Source organism: Takifugu flavidus, chromosome 15 (genome assembly GCF_003711565.1).
Source record: "Takifugu flavidus isolate HTHZ2018 chromosome 15, ASM371156v2, whole genome shotgun sequence".
Lineage (NCBI taxonomy): Eukaryota > Metazoa > Chordata > Actinopteri > Tetraodontiformes > Tetraodontidae > Takifugu > Takifugu flavidus.
Window position 1 is genome coordinate 6,412,974 of NC_079534.1, and position 23,547 is coordinate 6,436,520.

Genomic DNA, 23,547 nt, shown 5'->3' on the forward strand with positions numbered 1-23,547 from the left:
CTGGGACATAACAACGGAACAACCAGACCAAGCAGATTGCCCATTGTGCGGGCTCACTTTGGAAAATTGACAGAAAATAAAAGGAGTCCAAAATGTCTGGCAGGACTGCTCTATCCCAGGCCGATATCTGATTAGATTAGTTGCGGCAAGAAAATTGTTCAATATTTTAGGAAGGAGAACATTGCACCTTAAAAATCTGACAGCAACAGAGAACTTTTTGGTTCTGTCATATTATTTTAACAAAACTGGGATTAATAGTATTAGTAATAGTAATAAGTATTACATGTGTACCCAAAGTTCAGCATATTTATTTAATATGCTACATTTTCCATAACTCACGGGAGCATCCACAAACGCCACGGGGGAATTGATTACTGAAAGAGGTTAAAATATATAGATTCCTTGGGATGTGAGCAGATATTAGACCCACTTAATTAGCAGGGCAGGAAGCCATTTTGTAAATGAGAAGTGTAGGACAACAAGGACCAACTAAAAATCCTACCTTCAATGGGCCTTGGCACAAAGTGGGACGAGGGCTTTGTCTTCTTGACCCGGTTGCCCTTCATGACCTGTCCCTCCTTTGTGAGGCCGAGGAACCAGGCTCGACCCGACTCCTGCTGCCGGTACACAGTGGATGAGTAGATGACGTAGTAGTTCTCAAAAACCGACTCCTTGAACTTGCACTCTGGTGTGAACATCTCCTGCAATACAAGACAAGGAGACGAAGGCCTGAAATGGCTGTGTTCCACGAGTTGTACTTTTAACGCCGTGTTCATGTATGGAGGTAGATTAAACGAAGGCTCGTTTGAGGAGAAATAAAGGAATAAAAACGTTGTTTTTGCTTCACTCTGCCAACACCTGGCTCTCGTTACCAGCATGTGTGCACTGCCAAGGTCAAACAGCACGCTGTGTTTACGCACGCGCGCGCGCACACACACACGCACACTTACAACCTCTTTGTGATGTATTACTATCGAAGACGTAATACATTCTCCAGCTCTTGGCGCTCACCATCCCAACTAAAGCCCTCACCCTTCCACTAACCTTAACAAAGTGTCCTCACTTCCCAAAAAATGTCCTCACTTTGCTAGTAGAATGCGTATTTTGGTAATCAATATGTACCATCTACAAGAACACACACCCCCACAAAATCCAAATTATCAGTAAATGGAAGATTATTATCTCTTTACTTCATCATTAAAGTGATGAGTCAAGAAGAAAGTCAAGGAGGACTGCAGGAAGTAGTTCACCCCGCTCCAACTTTTTTTAAATGACCAATCTGGAGACAAACCACCGCTCTCGACTTCCAGAACAGGACCTGTGAGATTTGGCTGAAGATAATAGTGGCCCTGACCTTTAAGGATGGGCAAATGTGTTCTTTTGGCTCGATAAATCCAAATCTAAATTCAGCAGGCGAGCTGATTAGCTTGTGCTGACAGGCTGACAAACTAGATCCCCTTTTCCTTTACCAACCTCTATTCCTCTTTACTTATTTAAATGCTTTCACATACAAGGCTAAATTAAAAACCAACACTATTTGGTTCAAGGTCAGGAGATACGTGCTTGTGTGTGTGTGTGTGTGTGTGTGTGAAACCCAGACGCTGTTTCAGACAGCTGGCCTGATAGTGCACCGTCTCAGCTCATGCAGGCTTTGTGGGGCGTGTGTGTGTGGGGGGGGGGGGGGGTGCGCGCGTGCGCGTGTGTGTGTACGTGAGTGTGTGTCACAGTGCTGTATTTCATTCATTAATATCACCTGCAGGGTTCTGTGCCCTTTTAAGGTTGTCCAACTGACTGACAGCCCAATTCAGCTTCCCGCTGGAGGTGACTGTTTATATTTATATTTGTGTGTGTGTGTGTGTGTGTGTGTGTGTGTGTGTGTGTGTGTGTGTGTGTGTGTGTGTGAGAGAGAGAGAGAGAGAGAGAGAGAGAGAGGGAGAGAGTGAGAGGGATTAATAAAGCAGATATATAAAATATAGTAAATACAGAAATAAGCCTACTGGGCTGTGGGCAGATGTCTCAAGTGAAGGCTATTCATCTGTATGCAAATAAACCTTCATCTACAAGGTTAGATGGAACAAACTGTAAATGATAATGTGTGATTCAAGTGACCCTCAAAATATGTTTTCATACGACCCCGCGGACTAAGCAAATCCCAATTTAAACCTCCAGATATTTTATGGAAAACATGTTTTGAAATAGCTTTTTAGCACCTCGAACGGACACAAGTGGAATGATAACGGATGACAATTACGTGCAGGTAGCAGCTGAAGTTCACATTGGAGGTCATTCTTAAAAATGATTTCATTATAGACACATTGGTTTGAAAATAAGAGAGCCTTCGGTTCCAGAAGTTGGTTATATTAAAAAAAATCCCAAAAAATCAAAGGCCTTCTTCTATTTTCTTCATGTTCCCTCACCCAAACTGTCTACCGGTGACCTAATGTGAGAAACGCTCCTCTGGGTCACATCAGACGGTGGAGGGAAACAACTTTTTGTAGGATTTATGTGGTCGCTCCGGTTGGAGGATGCGCTGGTTTTCGCATTTTGTGCCATGATTACCAACATAACTCAAAAGGTTGCGACACAGTTTTGGGGGAAACTTCATCACACAAGGGGGGAGTTGGGATTTACATCAGTTTGTACAGATTAAATAGAGACTCATAAAACCTAGAAAAGCCAAGTCATCTCCTTCAATATAGAGTTGTTTATTCCAGACAATCATGTTTCTGCCCAGAAACATAATCATCACAAATCGTGCTCTGATGTGACCAGTTTCTGATCTGCTCAGTGCTTGTTTGTTGTCGGTTTACCCGCCAGGTAGATTTACACTTGCAGTTATTTCTCTCTAAAAAAAACAAAAAAACAAAAACCATTTGTCTGCTACGCCTGGCTGCAAGAAAGGCCATTAATCGAAACCGCTGTGGCTGATAAAACTAAGCACTGCATTCAAAGACGCAAAATAAATATATGGGGGTGTTCAAACAAGGTAATGAACTGCACCATTGTTCATGTTAATGTGCATTTATAAATTTCCTGACCTGGGATAAATCATCACAGGTGTTTGTGTCTGTGCTGTCGCAGTTCGCCGCCGTTCAGCGGAAAAGAGCCCCGGTGTTTACGACCGCTCACTTTTAAGGCTCAGCAGTGTGCGGCAGCTTGTGTGAAGGACTTGGACAAGGTGAGGTCACATGGTCAGTAGTGTGAAAGTGTCTCGCTGGCCAGCAGGAAGGAGGTGGCCCACAGACGCGCTGTCAAATACCGAACATCTCTCTGACTCTGCGGGGCTTCTGGGGATCACGCCATGCCTGTCTGGCAATAACGCCCTTGTGTGGGAACATATGTGTTTGATTGGGTGGGTGGGGGGGCAAGTCCCTTCTTCCATCCAAATCATGCTGAGCGCAAACACGAGCGCCAGCCTTCACAGTCCTCCTCGTAGTTTCGCTGATAAGCAGTGGAATCACCTTCAAATGTGTCCACAAGGACAGGTACGGTGTTGCTGTCTGAGGGAAGAATCAGATCAAAATGCAACCCCCCCGCAGCGGCGGCTTGGGAACGATAGGGGTTGGATGTAAGTGACTTTGAAGGCTTTGACAGAGTGGCGTGTTTGCGAATGACTGAGGAGAAATATGTGGCAAAGAGATAGGGGTCAGCCTGGTGATTAATGACATCATCTGTAATGGACTCATGGAACAAGACGAGGGAAGAGGAAACAGAAACGCGCAGAGGCGAACCCACAATCTAGATGCGACACGCATGCAGGCATCCATTAAAATGTGTGTCAACAGGTTTGGCCCCGTCGCTTCCTCTGGCAGAACTGCATAATCAGCTAAAGTTGGTGCCACGAAACAAAAGAAAATTGAAAAGAGACGTGCCATATTTCAGGCTGCAGCGAGGGTAAACTGATTACAATCACCCCGATTTACATTCTGTGGTGATCTGAAGGAGAAACGTGAGGGCTTCTTAGTCAAACTAGACATGTCAGCCTGCCCCCCTCCCTCTGCCGCCACCACTCCCGGGGTATTAATAGGGAGACATGAAGAACCACAGCCCATCTGATGCGGGTGACAGAATACAACGATTTATCAAATCGTTTAAAAAATGGGGGGGATTGATCTTGCAGCAGCACCATAGATTAGTGACATACAAGATTCCAGCCACACATGTACATACACGTGTTCCAATGTGACCCATAGAGCGCACAATCAATGCTACAGATGCAAAGATGTGGCCCTTGGGAGCAGCTTATACCCAATGAGCAGTTGCTGTAATTAAATAAATGTGAGCTATTTAAGTTATTTAAATTTAGAATTCAACGCCCCAAACAGACATTTCTCCCAGAAACACTGCAGCAAAAGCTGATCAATACTTTACTCCTCTAATATGGAAGTCAGCAATTTGCAGCTGCAGCTGCCAGAGGTGGATTTTACCACTTAGCAAGGGTTGGGACCACTTGTACCACAAGGGATTTATTTTATTTTATTTACTGATTATGCGAGTCTAAAATGCCACACATTAAAGCTGTCTGCCATCCCCTCGGTCCCACCACAGTGGTCTGCTCCATGAAGAGCAGGGGCGAGATGTCAAAATAAAGAAGAAATAGCATAAAATAGGTAAAATGAGGCTGAAATGAGATGAAAAGCTGATTCCATCCATGCTGAGGGCACACAGCTTTTTCTTGGTGCAAGTTTCGGTTTCTTGTGGCGACGTTAACATTGAAGAACTGCAGCGCCGGAGTTGAAACCATTAAGTTAATGGAGGAGCTACCTGCTGCTGGTTGCTCGGGCCATATTGACCCTCAGTAAAGTGATGGAGAGGGCGATCTACTTGCGAGGAGCAGACCCCCTCTATTAACCAATGGGTCTCATTTGAAAATGACAAAGTACTCTGTTCAAAACCGCTGACACACATCAGAGAGAACTGGTTCAGGTAGAAAGCGGAATTTTCTCCTACATCAGAAAGCTTTTCCACATGTTGACTCATTTCAGAGTGTATATGTAAGAGAAAAGCCATCTCTGGAAGTCCCTGGGAGCTAATTATTATTCTGGTGGAGAATGAGGTCAGCGGTTGTCTAGACATCACTTATAGTGAAAAAACTCTGACTAGTTTCGCTCCTCTTTTGCACAGTTTATGCTTCTCTCTCTCAGTGGAGAGGATTGATGGTTAATGGCTCGGATCAAATCCTTAACACTAATTTTTCACTCACAATTCCAGCTGTAAAAAAAAAAAAGTCAAACAGTTTCCCTGTGTACTCATAGACCTTAAATCTTATTTATTTGGCTGTTTTCACATGCTGGCAGCTCTCTTATTAGACACTGACACGTGCTCAAACAGACAGACAGACAGGCAGACAGACAGACAGAACAAACAGCAGTTGCTTCTGTGCACTAAACTAGGTCACACTGGAAAAAAATGTTATAAATAATGGAAGGGAGCTCTTCATTGTGGATGCTCAGCCCCCCACGCACTTCATCACTAAACACATCATCCTGCTCGGCAGCGGCAACACCAGCCACACCGATAAGATCAAGAGCAGCGGCCATCGCGACGGCCCTTCACCTGGCGAGAGACGGCGCTCTCGTCTCCACCATCTCGGAAGAGAAAATTGTGCTGCCTTCCATCCCGCAGCGAGGGAAGGAAAGAAATATGTACATGACAGTATTAGAGAGGCTGGATGATACCCCTCAGTAATTATGTCCCTAGGGAACAGCGGTGGGGGGGAGCGGCACATTTCTGGTCTCAGAAGTTGTGTGGATTAAAGAAGACAACAAAAAACAAGCGGTGTGAAACTTGAGACTAGAAGAGCATATACGCTCATCACCCATGTGCAAGGGAAAAACATGAGGTTCAATATCTTAGAGGTGGCTGGCTGGCTGGCTGGCTGGCTGGCTGGCTGGCTGGCTGGCTGGCTGGCTGGCTGGCTGGAAATCTGAAGGCTTGTCCACTCCATTGCATGTCCAAAGTTACATCTCTACGACCCCTCTGTGCACACTCATCTAACATAATGTCTGAGCAGCTCCAGTTATGTATTAGAATTCACTGAAGCTGAATGAAAACAAGAATGTTAAAATCACGTTACAGTGCTCTGATTATAATCATGCAGTCAGAAGCAAGAGAATGAGACATTGAAATAAGACAGACCTTAAATGCCAGATTGCAATAGGCAATATTTTGGCTGAAGTTGCAACGTGGGAGCTCTCATAAAGTGTGCATAAAGAATAAGAGTAATTTCCCTTACAGTTAAAAAAAAGAAAAAAATCTTCAGCTGATTTGCTGGGGATGCTTTAGCATTTTAATTTGTGCTGGTCAGCCTCCTTCTAATGTAATGCATGGTAATTTCATGCAGCTCTCAAAGGACCCAGGCGTCTTGCGTCAATTGCCACCGACAGTATAGCTTCGCTAGAATTTTCAAAAAGAAAAAAATTACACTGCCAAGTATAGTGCAATATTACAAGAAGTGCCCCTTCAAAGAAAATGTGTGAGTCTGCGTGTGTCTGGTAGGTAAAAGACTGTTTGGGCATGATTATATTAATTAGAGACAGATAGGTGGGTGGAGGCTAATTATAAGACTCTTGGTAGAGCTTTGAATTGGCCACTTGTTTATGAACATTTAAATGGAACATGCAGTCGTAACAGTCCGTGCAGTGACGGCTACATCTGCTGAAGCACCCAGCACCCAGGTCACACTGGCAGTGCCACTCCAAACCAGAATTCACAGTTTCCACAATGTCGCATTTAAGCAATTCATCATGTGCCTCCTGCTGTAAAGCTCCTCCGGTGTCAATAAAAGCCAAAGATTCACCTTGGCCTTCAAAGATTTTATCAGGATGTAATGGCCAGTTTGCACCTCAGTTGTTCAGCTGAGGATAGCCGCTGGTGCTGCCCCTTCCTGCTCCTCTTCCCTCTGCACCACTGTACTGAAATGGATTGGGAACTGTGAGACTGGAGGTTATGTAACCATGCCAACTAGGGGATAAATTCCTGTCTCTATCCAATTTATTCAGCTCACGTGCACGCAGGCTCCATTGACTTGTCTTCAGCATGCACATTGCAACCAACAGCCATGCAGGAGAATCTCACATCACGACTGAAAATGACCATACGCCCCCTGCTGGCCATTCCACGCCGATAAAGTTGGGTAAGTGTCACGTGCAACCATAGATGTTTTAACGGGAAGGGGGGGTGGAATCACACTTGCTTCTTCAGAAAAAATCAAAAAATGCAGATGTGGCCATATACAAATGTGGGAAAGCAGGAATTGTTGACAAAAGAGAGCTCAATTAATGACCAAAAGAGCTATCGTAAAAAATGGCTTAGCCCCGCACTTAAATTAAATGGAAAACATGCTCAGGGTTTTTCCAACAACAAAGTGGGGGTGAAAGCGCTGCACAGCAACACAAAGGCACATCTGAAGAGCTCTCCAATACAGCGCAGATGAAAGGGTGGGGAGTCTTTGCTGCAGTGGGATATTGAGGGACAACAAACAGAACAAAACAATACACGATGTACGCGAAAGAAAATACACTAATGAGGCATGGACATCCACGTAGCGCAGGTTATGGCTTACCGAGCTGTAGAGCATGCCCTCGCCATTCATGGCAATGTAGAAGCCGCTTTTCACCCCCTGGATGGCCACCACTCTCAGACCCACAGGAATAAGATTGAAAAGAGCTGCAGGGAGGGAGAGAGAGAGAGGAAGAGACGGTGAAACGTGAAAGGAGAATCGAGAAAGTGCTGGCCAAGTGCCGCTGTTCAGTGAAAAAAACTTTTACCCTGGATAAAAATTTTACTTCCGCAGTGAAGATCACAGGGGCAAGTAAACAGCAAAAGTGATGACATTGTGTTATACTCAGCAGTGGTTAAAGTTGAAAGCGCGGGGCATGGAGGCTCGTTTCATATTCAAGGAGATCCCGAATCCCCCTTTGGAGACCGCGGCACAACTGAGCACTCAGCCTGCTTTCTCTACCTTAAAGAACGAGCGCACTGAGTGCAAATATTGGGACCCTGATGACAGAATAATTGCAAATTCATGCTGCCACTTCTTTCTGAAGTTGGAGAAACTAGAAACAGTATGATTTATTGAAGGTTGTAAATAAATGTAGGAATTATGGAGTGAACAATACCAGCTACACAACTCCTCTGTGAGGAAATGGAGAAATACAGCATGTGTGTGCTGGTTAAACTGTGCTAACCGGGCTTTAGCTGCATTTAGAGAGTCACTAAGTCGCTTAAATGTGAGTCTCACCTTCCCTTTCTGATTTAAAGACTGTTTTTTTCTCTTTATCACAAAGAAACAGAAAGGAAACATGGATAAGTTGTTAAAACTGCCTTTGAAATGGGGATAAAAATGTACTACAGAGACGTCCTCCAACTCTGTTCCGCATGTCTAAAAGTTTCTGATTCCGGGAATCATTTCAGGACTTTTTCTCCGAACCATTAAGTGTTCCGGAGTAAACATTTAGCTTTGAAAATGCATTCACTTAATTAGGAGTTAGATGGCGTGCAGAGTCTAGCTACGTATTGATTATCATCATAAATAAACAAGCCAACAGTTCCATTTTTTTATTGAATTACTGTTGACTGCTGATTCATTTCACTGTAGTTCACTTTTTCAACTTAAAATCTACTGAACTGAAAGAGTCAAATGAAGCTAGAGGTTCTGCGTTCTATAAGGCCTGCTAAATGTAGGAAGAGGCCTGTGGCTTTGAGTGGTGGCCGTAAGAGTGACTGACAGCTCTCTGTATTGTTTGCAGTATTGCTCTGCGAGTGGTGATGGGGACTATCAGATAAAGCTGGCTGGGGCGAGCGCAGACATGCCAACACAGTTCTGTCCTCTGAGGAGATTAAATTTCGCTCAATAAATATCGACATGTCGCTTTCACCTACCAAATTTGCCCTCGGGCCGCTGGCACGGCCGGTACGCGATGGTTTGATATATGCACCCCTGAGGCTCTGATATTTAGGCGCAAAACAGCAGATGGCGAGTCCATTAGCGCCCTGAAATTTGCCTCCTTGGACTTCTCTCTCCTTTTCTCCTTGTCTGCTACCTCTCTCCTCTTCCTGTTTGCCTTTCATGGCCGCTGCATTTGTCGCAGCGGTGACTGGCGGTGCCCGTCGGTGCTCCCCACTCCCGTATCGCCAAAGCACCAAGCCACCACCTATCAAATTATACTCGGCCATCTTCTAAGCGTCGCCCTCCACGACGTTTATTTATGCTAGTTCTGACTGAAGAGCTGGAAGACAGGAGACCTAAAAAAAAAAGTGCTGATTTCGATCTAATTACATTCTGTCGTCGCCGCTCTTCCGCCTGCCAAAAATATCGCTCGGCTGACATGAGCTGCCAGTCACCTGCAGCCTGCATATCCATGTTTTCCATTAACCGCTCCATCAGTTGATGGGCTCCATAATTACAGCAGGTCGGTCTGCTGGTGTGTACCCGATGGCCAATTCCGCTCTTAATATCCTCAGTCCTATGTCTCACTGACAATAGGGAATTTGCTGAGCCAGTCAGATTGTGGGAGGATGCCTATCATCAAATGGTCAGGCGAAATGCAATCGAACGCCTCAATAAAGCGAAATCCTCAAAAACCCCAGGTCTTCTAGTAATCTGCTACATGAAAATCCTGCCGGTAAGCCACAGGAAGTGCATTTCATGTGAGGGATACAGGAAATAAACCCTGAAGGAATGGTTTAGAGAAGCACGGAGCTAAGCTTCAAGTGCCAGGGGCGCCTTTTCAAATCCGGAGAGACACACAAATGCGACGAAAGAGGAGCTGCTACGGGTTAGAGTGTGCGCTCGTATGTATACGTAATTTATTAATGTCTTGCCGATGTATCTCGCTTGGGGCACCGTTTTCATGCAGAACAACACGGGTCTGCGTGCATTTTTGGAATTTGCTGCAGTCCCTTTTTGCCCCCTAAATGTTGGTTTGATGAATCTCCTTTCAATCTCAATTCAACCCAAACTTTTAGTCTGAATTCAAGCGTCTGTTGTTACTCAAGTGTATAAAATATTTACAATCTGAGCAGCTTATCTCTGACAACAGAGCAGCGGTGAACTGATGATTTGGGATAACTGGATTTTCCCAGATGGCAGAAGCACTTTAAACTTCTAAATTATACACCTTTTTATTTTATTTATTTAAAAAAAGGGGGGGGGGGGTGGAAGGGGCAGCAAACAGCATAGACAGACTGGCGTCAATCTGCCCACGTTGATCGCCTGTACCTCCCGGATCAGGTATGGAAGCGAGCTTATTAACATTGAAATTCTCCAGCCGAGCTAAATAAATAAATAAGCGGGCGTGTGATCCTTCATTTGAATGATTATAGCCCTGACTTTCAGCCTCTCCATGCAGCAGTAATAACAATAAATCCAACCACTTAAACAGCAAAGCGAACATCTGGGCTGTTTGACACTCTGTGTGAAGAACACAGAATGCTAATTAGCATTAGATCCTGAGAAACCAATGCCAATTTGCATATTTAAAAAAGTCTTTAAGTACTTATTATGATAGCAAATTCTGCCCTGATCATTAAAGAGATTTGCGGTTTCCTTCCTTTATTCCACAACCATGTTGATACAGACGTTATGAGTCAACATGCTATCGAAACAGGTTTGAAACAACCACACATTTATTGCAGCTTTCTTTCATTATTGTTACCCACGTAAGGGTATAAAGAGGCCGGGAGGCCAAGGGCTACTCCGCTCTCATCAGCCGTTACGACACTGCAGCAGTCTAACTGCCCGATCAGATGTGACACACCTTCCAAATGTCCAATTGTCTTCGTTCATCACAGCACAACCCCCACAATACCCAAAAGGATCGGAGCATCACCGTTTACATTCTGCGCACACGTCGCATATATACAACGGAGCCATTCTGGGGCTAATAAAACAAATGCTCGCCCCCGTCCCCTTTGTCAACACGGAGCGTCAGGGCCTGGCGATGTTTTCATCATTACTGGGATTGACTCGCTGATGACGGCCAAATCCATAGCTGTTTAATTTCGCCCAGTGGCGTTGCTTAACTGAACGCTGTCTCGAGGCAGCCGCTTTTACTTAAGCTTCCGTTCGGCCGTGCTTAGCGTTGGCTACATTAACTATTCAAAACCATGTTTTATTAACAGCCGAATTACATTCATTTTTCATGCCTTTATTTCACTAAAAGTCTTTTGCTGTCTCTATATCAGAGCTTGTTTTCTGCTGGCGTGTAAAGCGCTCCATGTTAGGTGACACCGGCGCTGCAGACCTTATCACGCTCCTCAGCTCTCCCGGTCTGGCCGAACCTCCCCCTTCAAATATATGACTCTTTTCACTCTGCTGAGGATGCTGCAGGTCAGAAAGTGGGAGGTTTAAGGGTGAGGGTAATCTATTATTCTAATAATCCAGCAGCACGATCAATAGTTCAGTGCAAGACCTGAATACCGTAGCCAAAAGGTCAATGTTTTATCTTCCCTCACCCTCCTGTTTTTGTCTTCTCCTCCGTCCTTCTTCCATCTTTTCACTCTAAACTACAAATTCTTCTGGATGCACCTCCAGCTCCCTCCGCTCTCTCTCTCTCTCTCTCTCTCTCTCTCTCCCTGCATCCGCCTTCACCCTGTCTTTTAGCTTCTCGCATAAAGAATTATTCATTGGGTACAAACGGGAAGGTATTTTTAGTTTCCTCTGGCTGAATTATTCACTGCTTTCCTGCATCCTTTGGACCAGTGGGCTTGCTTTTACAGGAGGATTACTGACAAGCGGGGAAACCCTCACAAAAAACAAAACCCCCATCAATCCTGTACCCTTAGAAATATGCAGATTTTGGGGGCAAGCGGTGGGGGGGAGAAATCAGCCTTTTTCCCTCCTGTGCTACAAACTTTTTTTTTAATCGAACATACGCTTTGAGTGGAAACCAGGCAGTCGTTGGCTATAATAATGACGATTGCTTTCTCATAAGGCTGGGGAGGCGAACGTCATCATCATCACTTTGACCACCGGTTTCCACTGACATATGCTGCGCCAACACGACTCTTAATCATCTAAAGGAAAGTGTTGGCCTTCCTCCTTAATGAGAAAAGAAACTCTGCAGATTTTCCTTGAGGAAGCGCTCGATCGATAATAGAATGTGGCAATCTTTGGTGCATTTATACGTGTTAATTTCCAGCCAGAACTGAAGCGGACACATAATTTAGAGCTCCGTGTGTTAACACCAGGCAAATTCATACACCGGCTGAGGAGTGTGTGACACATTTACAGTTACATTAGTATCTCATGTGTACGGTTGCATAACCACAAGCAGAAAAGAGGGCACTCTGTTGTGGATAAATTCCCTTCAAATTTGTAAGCTTTGTAGTGATAATCTACTTCCGCGCAGGGATTAGTATGTATACGTGCGCGTATACAGTATTTGTACTGGAGTCATTGCTATTTATGTTTATTTAACTGCTTTATGTTGTGAACTGCAGCTTCGATGATGCTCCACTCACTGTTGTCGCTGTTTTCGTCCTTACTGCCGTCGATGGTTCCATCCGGCTGCATCCGCAGGTAGAAGCCCTGCTGGCTGAACAGTCGCGTCACGATGCCTTTCAGCTGTGGCTCTGTAACACACGCACGCACGCGCGCACACACACACGCAAGCAGACCATCGGCCAGACCACAGCACCATCCCCACCAAGAACATGTCAGTGCAAGGTTCTATTTACTGAGGAAACATAGCAGGTTCTCATGACGTTTCCGTGTGTATGTGTGTGTGTGTGTGTGTGTGTGTGTGTGTGTGTGTGTGCGAGCCTCTGTGGTCATGAAGCTTTTACAAACACATGTTTGACAAGTGTATCGTGTAGGTGTTTTATATTTTGGCTGTGGAAGATGGACAGTACCAGCAGAGCTTTTTATAGTGTTGCATGACCTGTCAGCTATTCTGAAGAAGAAAATCAGCTTTATCGATCGATAATCTGCTTTATCGATCGAGATAGATAGATAGATAGATAGATAGATAGATAGATAGATAGATAGATAGATAGATAGATAGATAGATAGATAGATAGATAGATCGATCTGCTACGTTGAGTCCTTCAACCATTTATTTGCTCAAAATGGCGGCCTTCAAAATGAACTTGATGGGCCATTTTGAACATGACAACATGCTCAGAGGAGAAGCTTTGGTGTTTTTTTTTCTGAGTGAATTTTAAAAGAAGAGACAGAGAATAGTTTTTTTTTTTTGGTGTGCAAACAATGGAGCCCCACTAGATCTACCCCCGTAGATTTGCCTTGCCGCAGATTTCTGAGACAAAATCTGACAGCGGGCGGATATTACTGATCCTCGGCTTTTTGCTGTCTTGGGTTTCAGACAGGGAGGGAAAGTTTGCCCTTTTTTTTCGCAGTGAACGAGCTCATTACATGCGGGCGAATACGTATCGAGTAACCGAAATCGCTGGCTTCGCAGGGCGTGCAACCCGAGGTGCGTGATTGGAGTAAAGGAGTGCGAGTGATGTTGGGAATTCAAGGTCGTGACCAGACTCTGGGGTCAAAGCTGTTTGGCAGCAAATCGGAAATTCGAGATGGGAACCCTGACTCGTTGCCAACGGAGACGACCGTTTATTCCAACTCCAAAGTTGATCAGTAGAATAACTGAAAATGCAAAAAGTGTTATTTATATTATACATGAGACAAAAGTGTGGAGAGAATAACGATCACACGGACCAAACCTTTGAGCAATAGCGCTCTGCCCGGCTGTAAATCATCCTGCCCGTCAGTCCCCGGCTCATCTAATCTCGGGACAGGCCCTTCATCATTTATTACAGGCTGGGAGAGGAGGACATGTGCGCCTGCATGTATGTGCTTATGTGTGCGTGAAAGCACGTGGGAGTGTGCAACGCCGGTAAATCACACATGAGAACTAGACTTCCGTAAGTTAAGACCTCAACCTGGGCCTCCGGCATCCACTGAAGGCCCATCATCCCCAACCATTTAGCAGGGAGTGTGTACCAAGCGTGTTCGCTCGTGTGTGCCGGTACGAGCTACAGATTGCATGCGATGCCACGCTGCAGGCCGCCCAGCGGACCCACGGCGCATCAAAATATCATAAATTTACATCATAAAAATACAGAAGGACAGACAGATCTACGACAAATGGTGTCATGGCCATGAAATGGTGAATGATCACCGGTGTCTGACAGGGAGGGAGACACTATAGGTACACCGCGACAGCACAGACCTCCACTACATGGAAGCGCTCGACAGGTCAACACAGAACAAGGAAGCGGGGGTAAAGAAACACAGACGGAAGAATGAGGAAGAGGAGGCCATCGAGAAGGGAGGAAGAGATGGACGAGCAACAAAGTACAGGAGGAGCTCAAGCTACCAAAAGATGAAAACGGGTACGGACGGAAGCGTTCAAATCCAGGAAAGCACTGAAGGAGGGATGGAAATTATAAAAAAAGAAAAAAAGAGGAAGAAGAAATCAACATGGGAAAAAGGCTCTCGGCTGTCAGACAGGTGTTAAAGCCCCCCGCCCATCCCGCCCTCCCCTCTCTTCTGAAACCCCACCCCCTCCCCTCCCGCCCCCTCCTTGGCCGAGGGGGGGAGTCGACATGGGCGCAGGATGGGGTGGAGACGAGAAGAAAACACAGCACACACGGATGGAGGCTGAGCTACTGACCTAGCCTGCAGCCCTTATGGGACACCTGTGGAGGTTTCGAGGGTGCATCTTACGAAGGGGTGGGGGTGGGGGGGGATAGAAGGAAAGACAACAGGCTTTTAAACAGGCAGAATTCAGAAGTTCTCCAGCGCGTCGGCTGTTTATGTGCAAGAGGAAATAACAGGATGACCAGTTAGAGGAAATACAGCATCTGTCTCAGTCACCTACCTGTCCCACCGTGTCTGGAGTGACTTTTTAGCTCCTACAATCCAGATCTCTTTAATGGAAATTCTCTTCCTCAAGAGATTGGTCTGAATGAGCAGGAATTTACTTGAGCCTGCCGGCCTGTCTCTGCCCAGTTCCCTCCTTTTTTCACCCCCCCTCTCCAAAAAGCTCTGCTTCGTCCCTCACTCGCCTCTCTGCAGAGCTCTGAGAACCTGACTGCCGTCCACCGCGTGACAAATCTGTCTGGATTCAGAGCGGCAGGACTTGTTATCTGTGCTCCAGAGGCAGACCCAGGCAAAGGGAAGAGGGGACAGACATTCCAGGGCGAAGTATATTGAGCACGGAGCCAAAGTGGCTCTTAATCACCATACCTCCTCCACTGCAGCATAGCTCCCTCTGCCATAAACATTTAGACTATCATTAACACCTTTATTCTTAAAAGAGCTTTGGTGCACTGCAGTGCAACTTATTTCCCCCGCTGTACCTCAATCTGCAGCGATTCTGAATTGGGAAATTGAAGGGGGGGAAATGAAATGTGCAAAATTAGCTGTCGGGGCAAAACTGGCTGAGGGTTCGACTGGAATACAGTAGCGCCAATCTCTCATTGATTATTCTGATCAGGGCAGAACCATATAGATCGCGTCCATGCTTTCAGGCTGATTTCTTTATTTCGTTGTGGAAAGGGGGAAACGCTGCGCTGGACTAGGGAAGAGCGAGATCTAACGGAACAGGTGGATCTTTTTCGCACCGCGGAGGGGGAAATTCTACCTTTTCCGACTCAGATTGGAGCCGTGGACTGCAGTATAATGTCTCTGCTGCTCCAGAGGGGCGGGGTGGCGGAGTAGGGGGGTTGGGGAAACCGTTTCCATGCACACACTTAACGCACATCATTATTCTTATTATTCTTTTTTTAATCTACAGCACTGACCTGGTCGCCGCCGAACCGGTCTTTTCTTCCCGCTGCAGAAGCGGACTTTGCTGAAAACCCCCAAAAAATGCCTCTCGCAGAGAGAGCGGGGGTCCTTGCTGGGGCTGGGGCGACGTTTCGAAGTCGAGACCCGGTCGCTGTTTGACTCCCTCGCCTGGCGTTTCTGCCGGATCAGGGAGCTGGCGATAGCGGCCATCTCCCTGAGACGAGTCTAATAAAAAAACGAGGATCTGGGGTCGAAGTCGGACGTCGGTGCAGCTTCTTGGCGCAATTTTTTTTGGGGGGGGGAAAGTGTTAATTGTGTTTTTTTTTCTTAGGTCCACGCGTGTTTTAAAGAAATGTCATTGTGGTCAGATACTCCTCTTAATTCCGGGCATCATTGCGGTGCAGGCAGCATCCTTTTAATGTGAGCGTGCAGCTGCCTGTTTACAGCACCCGGGAGTCAGATCAACAACGACCGATCTTAGAAGGAAAAAAAAAAACACAAAACATACGTCTGGTCTAGGCCACGGGGGCCGACATGTCAGCCGTGAAGTCATGCAACAGTCTGGACAAGTTGATGCAGCTCCGTTCCGGAGGCGTTCAGGTGTGCCAGGTGAACCGTGCCGCGTCTGGTGAGCACGACTTCCAAATCGTCATCCGCACAGCAGCCCTATCCTCTGGTTTCCTCCCGCCTCCCGATGACTCGCATTAGCACATGCCCGACCGGAGGACGGATCCTAACTTTATTTCTACACTCCATGCATGAATGAGACGCGTCCGCCGTCGCTCCGGCGCGATAGAGATGCGTGAGTCCGCTCTCGGCTGCTTCAGTCGGCGGTGGGGGGGTGGGGGGGGGTAAAAATGGAAGAGGCTACTCTGCAAGAAAAATGCTGCAGAGATGTGATTTCAGCTCGCAGGGAGGGAGTCGAGCAACAATTAGTTCAGGTGCCTCGGCGCGGTTTTATCGTTGTTTAGTTTGTTGTTGTCGCGCACAAATAATGAAACAACCAATAAGAATCCAGCGCGTATCAAATATACGACGTCCGGAACGCCACGGCGAGACTGAACGGTCACGGTCCACAGCATCTCTCTGTCCCTCCAGCTCCCTCCACCCTCCCTCTCATTCCCTCTCTCTCTCCTCCGCTCTCTCACGCACATCTTCAAACGCAATCATACGTGATTGAGGTTTGCATCACGGATTCTGGGTTGGGGTGAAAGACAGATGATCTGCACGAAGGGAATGCGTGAATACAAAACAGATGCAATAAAAAAGAGAGGCTGGAAGGGGCAAGGCGTGCGTGATTATGCAGGATGGAGTGCGCGTGTACAACATCGGGATGATGTGCCCATCTGTACAGAAGAAGGTGAAGAATTACAATCTTCCCTTGGAATGACTGTTAATCCGGAGCAGCAAACTCGTTTTGAAACGAGGACGCAGGCGGCTGCTCACTGTGCAGCGCGCGCATAAAAGATAAATCTTAATCAGCTTTGCTTTGTAATGTGGAGTCATTTTTTATACCTAAGTCCACATTTTACTCATTTAAACCTCCGCGGCCATGTGAATAACATGGATTCTGGCTAAAAGGATTACCTGCAACAGGTTGTAGCCAGTGCCCAAAACGTCCCCACAGGAAACAGGAATAAATACGATTTGGTTCTTAGGATGTACTTAAGTTGGAGCGTAATTGGGTCCAAAAGTCGACAAAACACGTCAAAATGGAAATTCTGCAGGGATTTTTCGTCATTGTAATATCGGTTTCCAAACCCATGTGGCGTTCAGGAACATGGGACGGCCCGCGGTGGTGTCCCAAGAGGAATGCCTTAGGAATAAAGGTGATTAAATAAATAAACACCCTAGTGTGTAGCGCGATGTGTGTGCGCGAACTGTCTCCTTCTCTCCCGATTATGTCACATAAAAGAGGCTTCTTTTTTTCCCCTAGGACTCTAAATCCAACATCGGGAAAGGTTGAGAGCAGGACAGAGATGGTTTTCTTCTGACTTGCACTGTCTGCCGCCCCCACCCCCTATCTTACATAAGTGCCGAATGTGAGGCACTGCATCCACATGTGTGTGTGTGCGTGCGTGTGAAAGCGCCCGCGCGTGTGCAAGCGAGTCCTGCGAGAGAAGCAAAGTAAACTCTTTTCCAGCAGTGAAATAAAAGCCATAAACGGGAGGTCGCGGTATTAATCGACCATAATCTTGTTTTGCCTTCCCAAACCGCATCAGTCATGGCAGAAATGCCGATAACGGCTTAAATAAGGTATTAATCATCCAGGGAGACATGTATTCCTTAAGAAAAAGGGCGAAAAGGGTGGATTTTTTGGTGCAGGGCAATAAGAGGATGGCACATAAATCGTTGTCAATGAAAGATAAAGCATTCCCTGATGAAACGATGCCGGGATTCCGCCCTCCACAGACACGAGTGAACGTCTCTTGAATTCAACCGAGATGTGTCCACAACGCTGCTGCTTTTTATTCATGCAGGCAGCGTGTTGCAGTCAGCAGAAGTGAATTTATTTGACTGCATATGCAGTTTGCCACGTTGATTTATAATCGCGGCTACAGCTGCACCCGCGCGGGGAGACTGTTTTAGCATTCAAACACATTCAACATAAGGGGTTGCAAAAACTTTCTCTGGGATTTGAACACACCATTGCAGCCTTTGCGCCACAGCCGCAGAAGCGCCCTCCAGTCATTTCTTCATCGCTGCTGCCCTCTTGTGGCTAAAAAGGGAACTGCTTTTGATGGCGAGAATAAGCTGTTCCCACTTCAACCTTCTCGCTCATCTTCAGCAGCGACAGGACAAATAGATGTTTTACTGCATATAGACATGGATTGTATGGATGAACGAAGTAACTGGTTTAACCAGTGCTCGCAGTTATGGAACAATTAGACAAATGCATGCTCTTGGAAACAAGCACCAGTTGAAATGGCCTTTGATCACTTTGGGTTGAAAACAAGCTACGTTTTTGCAGAAAATGCTACAATCAATGATCAGAGCTCATTAATGGAAACCTACAGTCATGTTTCACTGCTAATTAGAGTTTGTAACTTTGCAGACAAACAGCAAACTTTTTTGCATCAAAGAAGAAAATGGGCACTAATGTTTTAAATTTACTATAAAGACCGATCCCTCCATTGATATTTCTTAAGATACCTGCATTATATACACACATGTTCAACCAACAATGGACAATATCAAAAGCAGTGTAAGCTATTATTCAGGAAATTATTCTTGATAAAGTGTGATAAATTCCTTAAATGCCATCGTGTCTGTTGAATATTTGCCTTATTTTCTACAACTCAAAACTGATAAAATATCTTTACCACTGTATTAAGACGGGCATCCTCTTAATCCCACACTGACACAACAAACTATAGAATAAGGAGAGAGCACAAGAAAGTTTTGCCTGACAAGCAGCCACTGTTTCAGAGAATATCCGCTCATCAGGAGCGCCGACCTTTCACTTAACGCCGTGTTAGCACAGCATAAGCAGCGCTTCAGGTTTCAGGCGCTTGTTCAAGGACAAACAGCCTTCAGGGTTTGATTATCATCTGTAGAACTCTCTTGCCACATCAACAGCCCCAGACAAGGAACGAATAGAATAAGGCATGAGAAATAAAACTGGTTTGGCCAAATGATTCCTACAAACAATCACCCCCAGCTGTAATTAAAACTGTTCAACAAAGGCCAAGTGCACTCTTGAAAACCAGGAAAACAGGTGCAACAAGCCTGCTTCATCCAAAGTCCCTCTGTGGAGAGCGGCTCAGTTTGAACCAGTCTTTGTGGCGTGATCCCACGGGACCAATATCCCTCAGATCAGTGACGGACTCTGATTACACAGCCTGGCGCTGCCCCGCTCTTCCCCTAAAAAATGACTTTTCTGTCCCCTTTTTTGTCTGATAAGAGCTCGAGTCAATACAGACATTCAAAGACTTTGGATGTGAGCTCGTGTTGACTAGCGAGGTGCTTTAATATCCCATTTATGATTTATGCTCAGATGGTTGGGGGAGCAGAAAATATGCAAAAGTTGTTTCCTTTTTTTCCTTTTCTTTTTCGGAGTCACAGAGCCGAGCTGCAAAAGATCAAAATATAAAAGATCAAATGGGAAATTCACCCGTCGCGGTTTTATCTGTTTCATCGTTGCCATCCATCTGTGCCAATCCTGTGAGCTGGCTCATGAGGGTCTGATTGAGGTCACGGGGGTTCATCTCACAGAGATGCCAGATAAGGAGCGTTGGCGCTCTATTGCCGCGTTCCACTGATCCCAGCGTGCGCGCTGCTTTTGGTCCAACTCCCTCTGAGGAATCAACTGTGCTTAATGGAGTTTCTAATTGTCTGCCCTGAATAGGAGAAACGAGCCGAAGCTCCCGGAGATCCCTCTCTGCAACAGAAGGAGCAGCACGTTCTCCGGAACGTTCGGAAAATGGCTCCGGCGACGGGGTTGAAAGTGAACAACAGCAGCAGCAGCAGCAATGCAGCGAACTGCTGAGACATGAGTAGAGGACATGGCAGGCATCTTCGGCTCACTGCCAAAAACTGTTGAGCACCGCTCTGGTGCGTGAGCATCGAAGCCGTTCAAATAAAAGTGGAGTTTGGGGACTTCAGCCCCCCCAAACCCCCCCTCACCACCCTCAGACCCCCGGTGATAGCAAGTCTTACCTTCAAGAGACTTTTCCCATGAGTTTTGATAACAATAAACACCCATTTTTCAACCCTGCTCTGAGGGCTCTAACCCCATGTTGACGCTTTATTCAACTTTTATCAAAGGTTCGATTCCGACCTTTTCAAACTTAACAGCGCTCGTGCAGTGACGCTGTCCGCGGTGCTGAAACGCGCCGCTTTGTTTTGGGGCCCTGAAGCGGCGCTGCCTCAGAGGCCCCTGAAGTTTAACGACTTTATCCCCGCATTGTCCGTGGTTTTTTTCTTTTCTCCTCCCCGACCTGCTCGGATGCAGCACTAGAGCATCCGCAACATACAGCGGGTAAAGTAACCGGAGCCAGTTCCGGAGGAGTGCGGCTCGATGCTGCCTGGCAGCGGCACAGCAAGGAGAGGCTCTGCTCACTGCAGACTCGGAAGATTTTTTGACTCACACACAAGAGTGGCCAGGAAAAAACACACACACACCCGCTAACCCCTTCCTCTCCCCCACTTTAACCCCTCTAATACCCCCCCACGCGTTATGTTTCTTTTCAAGATGAAAGCCGTGTGAAGGTAGCCATAGCGCTATGTCGCTGTTGGTCTCTCACCGTTGGTGATAGTGGTCGACTTCGATCGTTGTCCACAGAAACACTGCAGCATATGCGCTCCTTTCTGAAGGAATGGCCTCAGAATCCTCATTGATTTGGGTTGATGGGAGCCTCACTCAATCCAAACAATCGGACAACGCTATCGCAGCACGGCAGGGTCAGGCACCATAGCGTAGCCGGCCAGCCAGCCTCTTCTCCGGGCTCGCACAAGCTCTCAAAACGCCGGAAGGGCACAGTCTGCAGGGCAAATTACGCTAAAACGAGGCATCTTGAGTGATTCCCCCTTTCTCTATCTCTCTCCCACACTCTCTCCTTGTCTTTCCTCAGCCCCTCTCTCTCTCTCTCTCTCTCTATTTTCTTCTCAGCAGCCGACGGTCATTCGCGTTCGCAGCGCGCTTCTCTTCCGCCACGGCGAGCAACGCAAGGACGTTACAATGTGCTCTTAATTGTACACCTCCCCCCGCACAACCACCCGCCTCCCCCATTCTACCAGCAGCAGAGAAGGGGCGGGGGGGAGAGAAGTTAAACTGCAGGGGTAAGTGACGGGGCCCCCAGTGAGGTAATGCGGAGTTCGCCGATATCAAAGAAGCCATTCATTTTTGTTTGAATTTAGCTTTTGCTCTTCTTTTTTTCGCCCCACTCAGGGTAATTTATCTGGGAATAGACTGAAAACACGGGAGCTACGTCAGCTGCAGCCAATCGCTTTAAATGAGGGGAGGGGGGGGACTTTACACGTGCGTAACAGTCAGAAAGTCGCTCTGTCACTGGTCAGCAGGTGTGTGTGTGTGTGTGTGTGTGTGTGTGTGTGTGTGTGTGTGTGTGTGTGTGTGTGTGTGTAAAAGTTCACTCTTTTGATAATTAGACATGCAATTATTGTATTGGTTCTGGTCACGTGATCAGAGAAAAAGAATCTGCTCTGCGCATGTGGATGGAGCATGTAGGCCGCATATGGGTCATATATTCAGATACAGTATATAGATTTGTTTTCACGAAGTTTCACACTTTGTTTGAACTATATTCTGACGTAATGGCAGAGCAATAAACAATGTTTTTATCTTACATGGTGCAGTTCGTAACAACTCTTTGGAAGAGTTATTAATACCATATGTATTATACTGTGGCCTCAGTATTGGAATAATGTTTCATCAAATATCCCACTAAGTCTACTTTGGGAAATTATAGAATTATTTTATCTGTATTAAATTTAAATCCTTCCCCTCACAACCTCTACCAAATCATTCTGGTACCATATAGAGTACATGTTCCATGTACATACATTTTAATTAAAGCTCTAAAAAAAAAAAAGCATTCTGCTTCATTACGTTTCCGCAGTTATTAAAGACTATAAACTGGATTTCAAATTAAACCCTTGGATTTCAAATTAAAATCTTGCTGCAACCGTAAAGGAAGTTACACTGGAAAGGGATTTTTAAACTAAGTAGACAGCAATAAAGCTAAAAACCTATTTTTTTTAAATCAAGGCATCCTTGAATGTCTGTTCTGGGGGGTGTTGAATTGAATTGGTGTGTTCATTCCACTTTAGATGGAGCCATAACAAAGAATTCAAACTCAATACCAAACCGCAGAGAGAATAAAACACGATGACATAAATCAAAGGTACTGATCGCGACGCATAACAACCACAACAAAATATCATGTGTGCTGCAATAAGAACGAGTGGACTTCCTGTCTGGCTGCAGCTTCTGCCTTTTTACGGCCTTTCACTGATTTTCATTGTGAATCTTTGTTGTTTTCCTGTCAGAATAAAACAGAGGGAGACCCTGTGGACCTTCCCTGGCTGTGTGACGCATGTATGATGTGCATCAGGGAACATTTCAGGCCAGTAGAACCGGGCCCATGCAAATAAGGAAGGGTCAGAGGGGTAAAGACAGAAAGAGCTGGAGGGAGGGTGAGGGTGTGTGAGTGTGTGTGTGTTGGAGGGGGGGAGGGGGGTGCTGATGCTACAGTCAGCTGCTGTTGGACTGCAGAGGGTTGATGTGGGTGAACGCCAGGGAAACCAACACATATTGTTGGAAACTGCAGCAAGCGGGCAATGTATCAATAAAAGGGTGATTTTTGTTTGTTTTGATAGTCACTGAATGATATGTGTAAAAAAAAAAAATCAAATATGGTGGCATCCGTTTCTTCGTTTCTCTGAAATGCGATTCTGTCAGTGCTCACGGAGATAAAAGAAACAAGTAAAAAGGCTACAGATTACTGGGAGGGATGTGAAAGGCCATCATGTCTGTAATTATGTCATAATTCTATAAGGGTTTGTGGAGATTGTGAGATTTTCCTTATAGATTTGAGACTTTTTTGTCCCCTGTAACTACTGTAATATCTTCACCGCACCTGACATCACATTTCCTGGTATCTAGCTTAGGGACTGGGAGGCACGGCATCCATATGAATTGCAAATCAGAAGATAGAAGACTGAGTCAGCATTTCACTGACATGTGGTCATGTGACTGCGAGTCAAGTGAAAGGCTCAGATAGAAAATGAATTTTGTTGAGCTGACACTGGGATCAGATTATTAAGACTTTGAT

At 46.0% G+C, this 23,547-nt stretch overlaps 1 protein-coding gene across 4 annotated transcripts in view; it reads right to left on the reverse strand.

Moving 5' to 3' along the window:
- Nucleotides 1-23,547, reverse strand: part of fgf12a (fibroblast growth factor 12a) — a 28,354-nt gene that overhangs the window by 2,999 nt on the left and 1,808 nt on the right. Inside the window, exons 1-5 of one of the 4 annotated variants that reach the window (XM_057056034.1) lie at nucleotides 15,769-17,340; nucleotides 14,637-14,684; nucleotides 12,466-12,576; nucleotides 7,565-7,668; nucleotides 503-701 (exon numbers count right to left, since the gene is read on the reverse strand). In XM_057056034.1, coding sequence (XP_056912014.1) covers nucleotides 503-701; nucleotides 7,565-7,668; nucleotides 12,466-12,576; nucleotides 14,637-14,684; nucleotides 15,769-15,964 — 658 coding nt within the window. In that variant the 5' untranslated portion in view covers nucleotides 15,965-17,340. Of the gene's footprint in view, nucleotides 1-502; nucleotides 702-7,564; nucleotides 7,669-12,465; nucleotides 12,577-14,636; nucleotides 14,685-15,768; nucleotides 17,341-21,000; nucleotides 21,449-23,547 lie in introns of those variants that run through there. The other 3 variants (XM_057056036.1, XM_057056035.1, XM_057056033.1) reach the window with 3 other exon arrangements.